At 47.7% G+C, this 13475-nt stretch overlaps 1 protein-coding gene across 1 annotated transcript in view; it reads left to right on the top strand.

Annotated features, from left to right (window-relative positions):
* The first annotated feature begins 655 nt into the window (after positions 1-655).
* Positions 656-13475, top strand: part of LOC119972345 (unconventional myosin-Id-like) — a 218448-nt gene continuing 205628 nt past the window's right edge. Inside the window, exon 1 of the mRNA XM_038808882.1 lies at positions 656-750. Within this exon, the coding sequence (XP_038664810.1) occupies positions 656-750 (95 nt within the window). The remainder of the gene's footprint in view (positions 751-13475) is intronic.

The raw sequence follows: 13475 nt of genomic DNA, 5'->3' as shown, positions 1-13475 counted from the left end.
ACAACCCCCCCCCCCCTTAACCTTACTTTTTAGGACACTACAGGCAATTTAGCATGGCCAATCCACCTAACCCGCACATCTTTGGACTGTGGGAGGAAACCGGAGCACCTGGAGGAAACCCACGCACACACGGGGAGGACGTGCAGACTCCGCACAGACAGTGACCCAGCCGGGAATTGAACCTGGGACCCTGGAGCTGTGAAGCATTTATGCTAACCACCATGCTACCGTGCTGCCCAAAAATTCTATGTAAGTCTCTGGAGTGGGACTTGAACGCACAACCTTCTGACTCAGAGGCAAGAGAGTTTGGAAGGTGATGAAATAATTGAAGAGGAGGGGGATTAAATGTCAAACTTTCCGAAATAGGAGCCTTATATGTACAAAAACGAAATGTTTTTATCCTTGCATTGCCAAGGCAGGCTGAACTTCCTTCTTCTGTAGGTATTGTGCCGTGTTTAGCAGTAGTGACTGAAGGGTTTAGCTGGGGTGGGGGAAACAGGCTGCAACCACAGATAGTGACTGTGCAACAAAGTATCTCAGCTGACTGATGCCTCCCGGATGTAACTACGCTTGTCAGTATATTAGAAGGAAGAAGTATGGGCTGAACGCATACCACTTCCTCACCGGCAGGCTCACACCACGCCCATCAAAGAGAATGGCTGAACAGGAGAGCTTGGAGTTTGGCAAAGCCGACTTTGTGTTGCTGGATAACCTCACCATCGAGGAGTTCTTGGAAAATTTGAAATTGAGGTGAGTGCTTGGATGGGATGGGGTTGGAAGACAAAATGAAGGCAGGAAGTAGAACTGAAAGGGTTTGATGTTTTTTTCTCTCTCGACACGACATACTGGTATGTATTGAGTCAGAGGATAGGAAGACGAAAGAACAAGCGCTGCGCTGTACACGAAAATGAAATAAAATGGTACAGAGTGACCACAACATTTTCAGTGAAACCTGTAAAAAAGATAGCAAAACATTTGAGAGACAGAAAATTTCAAACCTTAAACCTTAGAAAAGTAGTTCTCTTGTTAAGCCTGTGGAAGACTTGATCAGATAAGGAAATCAAAGACTGTAGTGGAGCCCAAAATGTGGTTGAATTTCAGCTGGGGATGGAATTCCAAAGGACAAAGTTGATGGATTAAATGATACAGGCGGCAGGGTAACACAATGGTTAGCACTGTTGTTTCACAGCGCCAGGGTCCCAGGTTCGATTCCCGGCTTGGGTCACTGTCTGTGCGGAGTCTATACATTCTCCCTGTGTCTGCGTGGGTTTCTTCCGGATGCTCCGGTTTCCTCCCACAAGTCCCAAAAGATGTGCTGTTGGATAATTTGAATTCTGAATTCCCCCTCCGTGTACCCGAAAAGGTGCCAGAGTGTGGCGACTAGGGGATTTTCGCAGTAAATTCATTGCATTGTTAATGTAAGTCTACTTGTGACACTAATAAAGATTTACATAGAATTTACAGTGCAGAAGGAGGCCATTTGGTCCATCCAGCCTGCACCAGCTCTTGGAAAGAGCACCCTACCCAAGGTCAACACCTCCACCCTATCCCCATAACTCAGTAACCCCACCCAACACTAAGGGCAATTTTGGACATTAAGGGCAATTTATCACAGCCAATCCACCTAACCCGCACATCTTTGAACTGTGGGAGGAAACCGGAGTACCCGGAGGAAACCCACGCACACACGGGGAGGATGTGCAGACTCCGCACAGACAGACAGTGATTATTATTATTATTTTCTGTTTTAGCTATGGCTCATATTATTAGCACATTTGTTTCTGAGTAAGAAACCTGTTGGTTCACGCCCGAGTCTAGCAAATTGAACATGTAACCTCTGCTCATCTATTTCTAAAACCCTCATCTATTCCTTTGTTACCTCCATGCTTGACTATTCCAATGTCCTCCCACTGCATCTTTGTCCCAGCATGGGCTCAAGCTCTTCCAAAACTCTGCTGCTTGTATCCGAACACACATCAAGGACCATTCACCCTAGGGCAGCATGGTGGCACAGTGGCTTAACACTGTTGCCTCATGGCACTGAGGTCCCAGGTTCGATCCCAGCTCTGGGTCACTGTCTGTGTGGAGTTTGCACATTCTCCCCATGTTTGCATGGGTTTCGACCCCACAACCTAAAAGATGTGCAGGCTAGATGGATTGGCCACGCTAAATTGCCCCTTAATTGTAAAAAATGAATTGGGTACTCTAAATTTATAAGAAGAATAAAAAAAGTACCACTCACCCATTATTTTTGTGCTTGCTGACCGACATGGACTCTCGGACTAAATGCGTCGATTTTAATATTCTCCTCCCCATTTTCAAATCCCTCAATGGCCTCACCCCATCCTACTTCTACCAGTCCTCTGGATCCTCTAATTCTAGCGTCTTGCTAATCATAGAATCACAGAAGTGTTACGGCACAGAAGCAGTCCATTCGGCCCATCGTGTCTGCACTGTCTTAGAATCCTGATTCTAACCGTTCCATTTAGGCTTCAAACTCAGAAATTCCTTCCCTAAATCTCTCTGCCTCTCAACCAAAGTGCTCTTTTAAGATGCTCCATAAAACTTACCTCTTTGACCTAACATTCTTTTCATCTGTCCTGACATCTCAGTGCCAAATTTTGTTTGCTCATACTTGTATGAAGCATCTTGAGAAGTGCAGAACCGGACAGCACATTACGGTACTGGTGTGTTGTACCTGTCCAATTCAGATACTTTCGACCAGTTCCCTTACTCAAAGGTTTTACATTTTAATAGTGTGGAGAACAAAAGACAAACACAAATACAAGTGCAGAAATCTTTATTAAACACAAGATTACCCATATATTATCCACAAAATATTCTCTATAGATACCGAAGATTAGTTTATACTACCCGCAAAGATGGCTTGGTAGAACAGTGGATCTGATCCTTGAGTCCCTCTGGCCTGCTGTCATGAAGATAGTTCTCACTGGCAGTTTCTTCCTTCCTTCCTGCTATGGTCTGCTCTGGTCGGTCAAGGTCGACTCCTACGTCAAGTCTTCGCTATCAATTTGCCCAGGTGTCTATTTTCATCCTTTTTTTCCTTTGCACCTTTTGCCACTTCGCTTGGCCTCCTGCCAATGAGGCCTGGGAAGGGGGTCTCAGCGCCCAATGGTCTGGCTGATGGCCCGTTGACAGGACACCTGGACCCGCCCCATGTGTCCATATTTGATAGTGTGGCCTTGTGCCAAATAAGATAGCGGCGGGAACTTGGGGTGCCTTGGAATCTGGTTCGGTCTAGGATGCGGACAATAGACCATCAATAGGGTGCGACCATCTCTTGATGGGCGATTGACAGTGCAGGTCCGGATATGCCAGCCAACCTGTCAGAACTCTGTATAATTAAACTTGGCCAAGTCTGAATTGCCAGCCGGCCTGGAGCGGACTGTAGTTTAATTTAAAGTGCCCAAGTCTTTAAGATTTCCAATTTATTCTGGCTGAAAACTAGGCCCGCTAGCTCACCACAAGTGTGTCTGCCTTCATTTTTGCATTCAGATTCAGCCAAATAACCTCCTGCTCTGCAGTAAGACTTGATCGTGGAGGTGGTGGTGTCGTGGTAATGTCATTGAACAAGTGGCCCAGGTCAATGCTCTGGGAACTTGGGCTCAAATCTGATTTCAACAGCTGGTGCAGAATTTAAATTCAATTGATAAATCAGGAATTAAAAGATAGGGGGCAGGATTCACTGACCCTGGACCAGATCGGAGACTCGCCGGGAGTGGGCGCGATTCACGCGACGCCACGCTGATGCCGGTCCGCGGTCGGCGCAGCACAGGTCGGGGGCCGCTCTAGGCAGGTTCCCCCGGTAATTCTCCACGCAGGATGGGCTGAGTGGCCGCCGAGATAGGCCGAGTCCCGCCGGCGCCGTTCACATGTGGTCCTACTCAGCGGGACCTTGGCGTCCATCCTGTGGGGGGAAGCCTGGTGGGGGGGGGAGGGGGTTTCGACCCCGGGGGGGGGGGGGGGGGGGCCTTCCACTGTGGCCTGGCCCACGTTTGGGGCCTCCTGATTGGCGGGCCAGCTTCTCCTACTGGGGGCCTCTTTTACTCCGCGCCACTGCAAGTAATTAGCTCTATGCCATGTGGCGTCGGGGCCAGCGCAGAGAATGAAACTAGCGCGCATGCGCGGGTTCACGCGGGCCGCAGCGCGCATGCGCAGACCCACAGTGCCCGTTTGATGGCGGTATCGGCAGCTGGAGCTGGGTGAGTTGCTCCAGTGCCATGCTGGCCCCCTGTACGGTGCAGGATCGCTGATCCTGGGGGTCTGTTGACGCCGTCGTAAAACGCAACGGCGTTTACGACGGCATCAACACTTAGCCTCAGAATCAGAGAACCCAGCCCAGGCTTGCTGATTATGATGCAATAATGGAGCATAATATGGGAAAATGTAAGTTTCTTCATTTTGGCAGGACCAATTAAAATGTAAGCATATTATTAAATGATAAGAGATTGTAGAGCTCTGAGGTGCAGAGGGATCTAGGTGTCCGAGTGCATGAATTGCAAAAGATTAATATGCAGATACTGCAAGTAATTAGTAAAATTAATAGAATGTTATCTTTTATTGCAAGGGGAATTGAATACAAAAGTATGGAAGTGATGCTCCAGTTATAGAGGGCATTGGTGAGATCACATCGAGAGCATTGTGAACTTCTTATTTAAGGAAAGATTTAATTTCATTAGAATCATTTCAGAGATAATTTACTAGATTAATACCTGGAACAGGTGGATTGTCCCAGGCTAGGCCTGTTGTACCCACTGGAGTTTAGAAGAGTAAGAAGAGACTTGATTAAGACATATAAGATGCTGTGGGGTCTTGACAGGGTTGACGCGGAGAGAATGTTTCCTCTTATGGGAGAATTTAGAGCTAGGGACCACAATTTAAAAATAAGGGGTTGCCCATTTAAAACAGAGATGAGGAAAAAAAAATTCTGAAAGGATTGTGAGACTTTGGAATTCTATTCCGCAAAGGATATCTTTAAGGCAGGAATAGATAAGCAAGGGGTGAAAGGTTATCGGGAATATGAAACTGACGTTAAAATTAGATCAACCGTATTCTTATTGCATCTCAGAGCAGCCCAAGGGGCTGAGTGGCCTACCCTTGCTCCTAATTTGTATGTTCTTATGGTCCTGATTTTTATTGCCCCCACCTCTTGCCAACCTGGTTCCCTGCTACTCTTGATTTTGTTTGAGCAAACCATGTTCAAGCAGGATCCCCATTGGCAGGAAGTGTGGCCCTGTTTTATATATGTAGATCAGGATCCTTGGCAGCACCTTCTATGGATCTGTAATAGGGATCTGTGGTCTTAGTGGGGTATATTGTCAGCTCCCTGAAGCAACTTACCAAGGTTCCACAGGCAGCACCTTGCAAACCTGCAACCTCTACCATCTAGAAGGACAAGTGCAGCAGATACATAGGAATGCCACCACCTGGAGGTTCCCCTTCAAGCCACTCACCACCCTGGGTTGGAAATATATCACTGTTTCTTCACTGTTGCTGGGTCAAAATCCTGGAATTCCCTCCCCGCTGCACTATGACAGATCCTACAGCACACAGATGTAGCAGTTCAAGAAGGCAGCTCACCACCACCACCCCAACGGCACTTGAGGATGATCAATAAAATGCTGGCTTAGCCGGTGACACCCACATCTCCGAATACAAAAATATAATCCTGCAATAGGATTTGAACCCATGACCTTCGGACTGAAAGACCAAAGTGCGATCAACTGAGCTGGAGCTGACCAACAACAAAAAATGGAAAAGCAAAATATTCAGAACTCTGAGGAATTGACAGGAGACTGAGACTAATTGGACAGCTCCTTCAAAGAGCTAGCACAGATGCAATGGGCCAAATAGCCTCCTTCTCTACAGTTAGGTTCTGTGACTTTTACTACCTCTGTCCGTGGAAACTGCAGTGATCTCTATGTGTGCATGTACACAAGGGGTTAATGTGTAATCAGTAGCACCACATGATCACTAGGGGGCCGGACCAACAGGGGTATAAAAGGCAGCCACATTGGGTCTCACTCTCTCTCTTGGGTGCACTGTGACCAGAGCAATAGCAGACTAGTTCAGATGGCTAGTGGAGTTTCGTATAGTTACCGTAAATAGATCTTGTTAACCTTATCACTAGTATCAAAGTTAAAGTAAAGAACTCATGCAATTATTGTTGTAGTTACTCAATAAACCTTTTGTTACTACTGGACGAGTTCGAATCTTCTTCATTGAGATCCAGAATACCTCATCACTAACCAAGGATTACCCTGTTACCCAGCACACAGGTAACAAAACAGAAACTAAACCAGAGGGTAAGTGGGGGCAATTGGAATAATGGGAGTCACTGACCTACACCAACTGGTTTCCTTTGAATGTTATCTCCCTCCAGACCTGATTTTTTCAGTAAATGAGCAGGACATTCATCAGCAGGAAGAGAGGTCCTGTTTGAAATATGCAGATCAGCTCTAATGAGATCATCAGAACCCATAATAGCGACCTGAAGTCTTTGTGGTGTATAGTGTCAGCTCCCTGACAGGCAATACCTGTTGGGAAACAAACCTCAACCAGAAAAGGCCCACAAGGCAAGTTTGACCTGTATTTTCTGGTCTTCTTGTAGGCCTGGTAAAAGAAGAATGTACCTCTGGGCTTCACAAGGAAAGCTTAGGCCTGCCTTGTGTTGAGCTATGACCTTAATCGTGACCTGAGATCATGCCACCGTCCCCCCCCCCCCCCCCCCCCCCCACCCCTCTCCCACCCCCCTCAATAGCTCTGGGCATTCCACCTGACCTACTGCCAGAGAGATGGGTAAACTGTCAGTTTCCAATGGTGTCTGAGAGCTGGTCCTATGGAGGTTTAGAAGCGGTAGAGGAAAAGTTAACCTGGAATAGTGCACTAAGTTACTGGGAGTAGTGTAGGGGCTCACATTCAAATTCTTGTAATCAAGATGCTAGAGTTAAGGTGGGCAAAGATGTTCCCTTTACTTTCTATCTTAAAAACTCTATGGGAGCAAGATTTTAGAATTTAGAATTTAGAACAGTACAGCACAGAACAGGCCCTTCGGCCCTCGATGTTGTGCCGAGCAATGATCACCCTACTCAAGCCCACGTATCCACTCTATACCCGTAACCCAACAACCCCCAGTAACCTTTTTTTTTTGGACACTAAGGGCAATTTAGCATGGCCAATCCACCTAACCCACACATCTTTGGACTGTGGGAGGAAACCGGAGCACCCGGAGGAAACCCACGCACACACGGGGAGGACGTGCAGACTCCGCACAGACAGTGACCCAGCTGGGAATCGAACCTGGGACCCTGGAGCTGTGAAGCATTTATGCTAACCACCGTGCTGCCCATTAATACCTCATTTTGATTCAGTCTTATTAGAGTCTAATTAGGAGTGTATTCTCTCTCATACATTCCTCACCTATCTGTGCATGACATAGGTTGCTACAATTTAAAATTTCACATCGTATCCATCTATCCAAAGTTAAATTATCCAAGATTTATCCAACCTTTGATCCAACCTGTGATACAATACCATATTGCCTCAGCCTCTCTAATTCATACGTATTGGTTGTGTCCTAAATTGATTTTACTTTAGACAAATATTTTTATATCACTCTCACATGTTTAGTAGTAACATTTAGCTTTATCACAATACAGCACTCTTTGTGGTGGAACCACATGGAACCCTTTTTCCAAAAATTCAGACTGATGCGCCCATCTGTTCAACATTATTGGCTAGGTCAAAGAAGGAGGCCATTCGGCCTATCAAGTGTACACCAGCCCTCTGATGCATTATTCTATTCAATTGGAAGCAGTCTGCCTGCTCTGTTTTCCGAATTGGATATATGGGGCGGGATTCTCCGCAGCTCCGTGGCAAAATCGCGAAATGCAATCGGCCGAATAATCGGTTCCGATGCCAAAATCGGATTTGACGGCGGTTTTGCGCCGATGACAGATTTTTCCAACCCCCCAACGCGATTGAATCGCGGCGCCCACCGCGCAGCCCGTAGAATCGCATTGGGTGCCCCAACGACCGATTCTCCGGGGCCTGAGCGATTCTGCGGCCCGTATGGGCTGAAGTCCCGATGGCGTGGTTCTAACCACCTATAAACAATCGTGAAGCAGGCGTGCTGGCTAAAGCGGCTGACGGAAGAGGTAGGAGTTGGCGTGGGAGGACTGCAGGCTCCCAAAATAGACACTGTCCATGATTTGTGCAAGTGGGGAGGCCCTGCCAGCTCGGTGGAGAGCAGGGGAAGTGGGGGGACAGGCCAAGCAGTCAGTGCCCCCGACATGACAGGGCGGTGCCCACGCACTGAGCCCCATTACGGCAGCCATCTTGTTGGCCACCCACCCTGGTCCTTGCGTGAATGCAGGGTTGACGGCCATATGCGTGGGTTGCGCCCTCCTCCCCTGCCACCCCACTCAACCAGCGACACCCACTGGGGGGAGCACACAGGGCCACTCCGACGGCAGCCCCTGTTGAGGGCAGTGCCATCAAATGGTGGCCATGGCAGCAGGGACGGGGCCATGAGTGGGGGACACCGGCGGGGCAGGGGTGGGGGACATGGGTGACTGGGGCACGCAGAGCCAACCATGTAGCCAATGGCACCTGGTGGTGCACGGGTCCATGCGCCATGATAACATTGGATTGGATTTGTTGGATTTGTTTATTGTTACGTGTACCGAGGTACAGTGAAAAGTATTTTTCTGCAAGCAGCTCAACAGATCATTAGAAAAGGGAATTAAACAAAATTCAAGAAAATACATGAGAATACATAATAGGGCAACACAAGATATACAATGTACTACATAAGCATTGGCATCGGTTGAAGCATACAGGGTGTAGTGTTAATGAGGTCAGTCAATAAGAGGGTCATTTAGGAGTCTGGTGACAGTGGGGAAGAAGCTGTTTTTGAGTCTGTTCGTCCGTGTTCTCAGACTTCTGAATCTCCTGCCCGATGGAAGAAGTTGGAAAAGTGAGTAAGCCGGGTGGGAGGGATCCTTGATTATGCTGCCCGCTTTCCCCCAGCAGCGGGAGGTGTAGATGGAATCAATGGATGGGAGGCAGGTTCGTGTGATGGACTGGGCGGTATTCACGACTCTCTGAAGTTCCTTGCGGTCCTGGGCCGAGCAGTTGCCATACCAGGCTGTGATGCAGCCGGATAGGATGCTTTCTATAGTGCATCTGTAAAAGTTGGTAAGGGTTAATGTGGACATGCCGAATTTCCTTAGTTTCCTGAGGAAGTACAGGCGCTGTTGTGCTTTCTTGGTGGTAGCGTCGACGTGAGTGGACCAGGATAGATTTTTGGTGATGTGCACCCCTAGGAATTTGAAACATGTCATAATGTTTGGGAACCACCCAGCGATGTTGGCCGCTGTGTTGGGGGCTGCTGCCCTGCATGCAGTCCTGTGGCACAGTCAGTGCAGACGGCTGAGAGAGGAAGCGGAGGCTGCAGCAAAGGAGCGGCCGCAGAGGTGTAGGTGGCAGCCGCTCAGGTTGGAGGGCCGCCTGCCCGACAGGCCGAGGAGGAGAACGGAGAGGAACGGGATGAGGGGGAGGAGGAGGAGGGGGAGGAGATGGTGGTGCCTGATGAGGCCCAGTGTGTACCGGCTCCGCATGTCCTTTCAGGAACTACCGAACTGGGCATGCAGACGGATACTGTGGATGAGCCGGGAAACCGCCGCTCAGATCTGCCACATGATGGCATACCTGGCACCGCGTGGGAGTTGGGGGGGTGCCTTCCTCAAACACCCAAACACTATTGTTAGAAAAGAGGAACTGAAATCACTTAGCATTTTTGAAGTTGCCTGCAGCTGTCAATCGAAACAAGGATGTTTATAAACATTACGATTAGGATCAATAGTGGGTGCAGGTACATCAGGTGCATCAATAAACAAAACTCCGCTACTGTGTATAAATCATTAACCTATCAATCAAAGGGCAGTGGAAGGTGCTGGACCATGAAATTGAATGAAAGCAAAGCATTTCAAAGGCTCACAGGGTTATAGAACAGTACAGCACAGAACAGGCCCTTCGGCCCTCGATGTTGTGGCGGCAATGATCACCCTACTTAAACCCACGTAACCCGTATACCCGTAACCCAACAATCCCCCCATTAACCTTACACTATGGGCAATTTAGCATGGCCAATCCACCTAACCCGCACATCTTTGGACTGTGGGAGGAAACCGGAGCACCCGGAGGAAACCCACGCACACACGGGGAGGACGTGCAGACTCCACACAGACAGTGACCCAGCCGGGAATCGAACCTGGGACCCTGGAGCTGTGAAGCATCGATGCTAACCACCATGCTACCGTGAGGCCCCCGTGTAGGTGGCAGCCGCTCAGGTTGCCTATGTCTATGATTTTCAAAGGTTTTGAGCATTCTCGGAAAACTCAGAGACTTAAAAAAAAACCTGCAATGTTAAAAGTTTGGGGCTGAATGAACAGATGTGGAGAAAGGAAAAGGATATGTGGCGTCCTGGTTTTCATCGACAATGAACTGTTTGAACGTCATCAGCTGTCAAGCATAACATTTCAAAGTGAGCACGTCACTTCCAGGTTGTCACAGTACACAGACAAGGATGAACATTTTGAACAGAGACTTGTCTGCAATCACCATGACAAGCATAATCATCAGGCTTCCCAGGGCTAGAAGGGGCAGTCCAGCTATGGACACCCCACCCCAGAGGAGGGTCTGGACGTCAGCCCCTTAGCCCCAGCCCACCCAACCCCCAGGAACATTGGGGATTTTCTCTCTGCGTAGTAGCGGCAGAGGAGAACATGGGCAATGAACATACCACCTTGGCCCCTTTGGGGTCCAGCATGCCAGGTCAGGCTGTCAATGCCAGGATATCAGTGCCAGGGTGCTGGGGGCAGTGCACCATTTGTAATGCCAAGCGGCCTGGGTGGGGGGGAGAGGGCAGGTGGCTGAGATGGGGGGGGGGGGTGGTGGGTCACTCTCATGCCAGTGTGGTGTGGTAAGGGGGCAGGGACCCATTATTTTACGAGGTGACAGTAGGATACCCCTCTTCTTTACTGAGAGGTTGCGGGCGCTCCTTTGTCAGCGGGGTGTGGGGGGCACTGGGATCGGAGGGCGCCCCAAAAGCAATAATTGCAGGCAAGCCGATATACTACCCACTATGAATATTTTAGGATATTAAAGGTGAGGGGATCCCACCTCTGTGGTGCTCCTAGTGCCATTGGGAACCATTCCTGTTATGGGAGCACTTAGTTTTGAAATGGGAGATCCGTGTCCTCTGATTTTATGAGCTCTACAAATGGCCAAATGGGAGTCTGTGGCACAAGCACACAATTGTGGGATAAATCACGCTGGAGTCTATGGTATGGATTTTCACAGAATTGTGGAGTTTCTGCAGTGTATCCAAAATGGCAGATAGATCCTGGATCAGGAATTCTTGTCCCATATCTGGAAGGAGCCATTTATTCTGCAGGTGGGGTGGTGAGGGGGATGCAATGGGAGCAGAATGTTACTCCCACATGTGGGAAACATAGCCCAGTGTCACTGGAGAAAGAGCCTTATCCTCCAGTGTCTGAGTTAAAAGTTTTCACAGAAGACATAAATGTCTTTGAAGGGTGAATAGGGAATGTAGGGGATGTGGTGACATAGTGGTATTTTCTGTGGACTAATATTCCAGAGACCCAGCGTAATGTTTTGGGAACCTAGGTATGAATCTCACTACGGTAGAAAAATCTGGAATTAAAAGTCTAACGAAGACTGTGAAATTGTAAAAGTTCATCGGTTCACAAGGGAAGAAAATCTACCATCCTTATCTGGTTCGATTTACATATGTCTCCAGGTCCACAGCAATGTGGTTGACCAGTAAAACACCCTTTGAAACGCACTCAAGTCAAAGGCAAATGGGTATAGTCAATAATTGCTGGCCCTGCCAGAAACACCCACATCTCATGAATGAATAGGAAGCAAAGAATGTAGAATGTTACAAGGATTTTTTCATTAGGTCTAAAGAGGATTAGATATTTCTAAGATTCAATAGTAATTGCTTATTGGTAATGTATATGTACAAGGTATATGCCAGACTATGAGCTAACTTCATACTTACTCTAGATCATGACTGCTTCATGTCTTAACCTGTTTGCTTTGTGTATGTCTCTTGTCAAATGACCTTTTACATCACTCTGTGGGCGGTACTGTTCTCCAGCCCAACATTAACTATGCAAAACATCCTTACACTATAACTGTCAAGCTGTAAAGTTATTTTATTCCCCAAATTTGAGAAAGATACTGCCTACCTGTGTCTGTGAGTTGAAAAAAGTATACTCTAGCAGTTTCGATAGTTGCTTGTTGACAACATCCTAAGTTCCATCATTATAGCATTATTAAAGCTTATCTGCTTTTCGCAACCTGTCACTATCAAAACTGGGGGCTGTAAGTTTGATTGTCAGCTCCAAGAGGTTATTAAAGCAATAACTATCTTTCATATGGGGTTCTAAATACAAATGTTTGTTTTTGATGGATAAGTGCTTGAGGGATTTAAATGCATTGAACAGAATATTTTTATATTGTGAAGTCTGTGATAGACCTTTCGAACTTTGTTTTATTCCATCTCAGGCTGGTTCCTGAGATCTGCATATGATGGAGACTGGGTGTGGTGGCATGGAGGGTACAAAGGAAAAGGAGTGGGAGGATGAGTTGCATGAGTTGACACTACCCTTGGGTTATAAGGAGGCAAGAGGGTGGGGGGGGGGGGGGGGCTCCTTTGACATGTATGACGAATGAGTGGAAGTGTGCGGTATGAGGGTTAAAGGGCCTAATGTTTAAGAAAGCAATTGGAATGAAGTCCAGGGAATCGATGCAGGCCTTTTAAATAGCCTGCCTCAGCCCTTGGCAGCCCCCCGCGGCCACCTCCAATCTGCATTAGGAGTTGGAGAGTCCGACTCCATTCCACACCTAGCCACTTGGAATGAAAATCCCACCATTCAGGATACTTTTGCCCAGGCAGAGGTAGCAAGCCGAGGAGATTTCACAACTCACCTTGGGAGTGAAAATCCACGCAGGTATTAACGCGCAGAGAGAACATTCATTGAGAGTATGTAGATCATGACATCAATCTGTGAGCAAAGCTGATTTGTCTCCACTGCTGACAATTGACGTTCAATGCTTCAGTCTCAATTTAGCCTTGCACAACTGAATGTGCATTCAGCAGTAGGAAGGATGCTTCACCAGTACTATTTATAGGGCATCAGCAACCACACATAGGTTTGTGACTGGTTGATGCCTTCTTGCTTTTTTTATGAGCCTACAGGTGTTTAGTTATTTTATAGCTGTATCAGGTTACAGAAATCCCAGGATGTTCTGAACAATTCAATTTCAAGGCATTAAGCAGTTGTTCCCAGTGATGGGTTCACATTCCTCTTTGAATACAATATGAATTGGAGAATGCTGGTTGCACAGGCAGTACAAATTGC

Source organism: Scyliorhinus canicula, chromosome 10, assembly GCF_902713615.1.
Source record: "Scyliorhinus canicula chromosome 10, sScyCan1.1, whole genome shotgun sequence".
Taxonomy (NCBI): domain Eukaryota; kingdom Metazoa; phylum Chordata; class Chondrichthyes; order Carcharhiniformes; family Scyliorhinidae; genus Scyliorhinus; species Scyliorhinus canicula.
The sequence above is the reverse complement of the archived record's forward strand: the minus strand, read 5'-3'. Positions and strand labels throughout refer to the sequence as shown.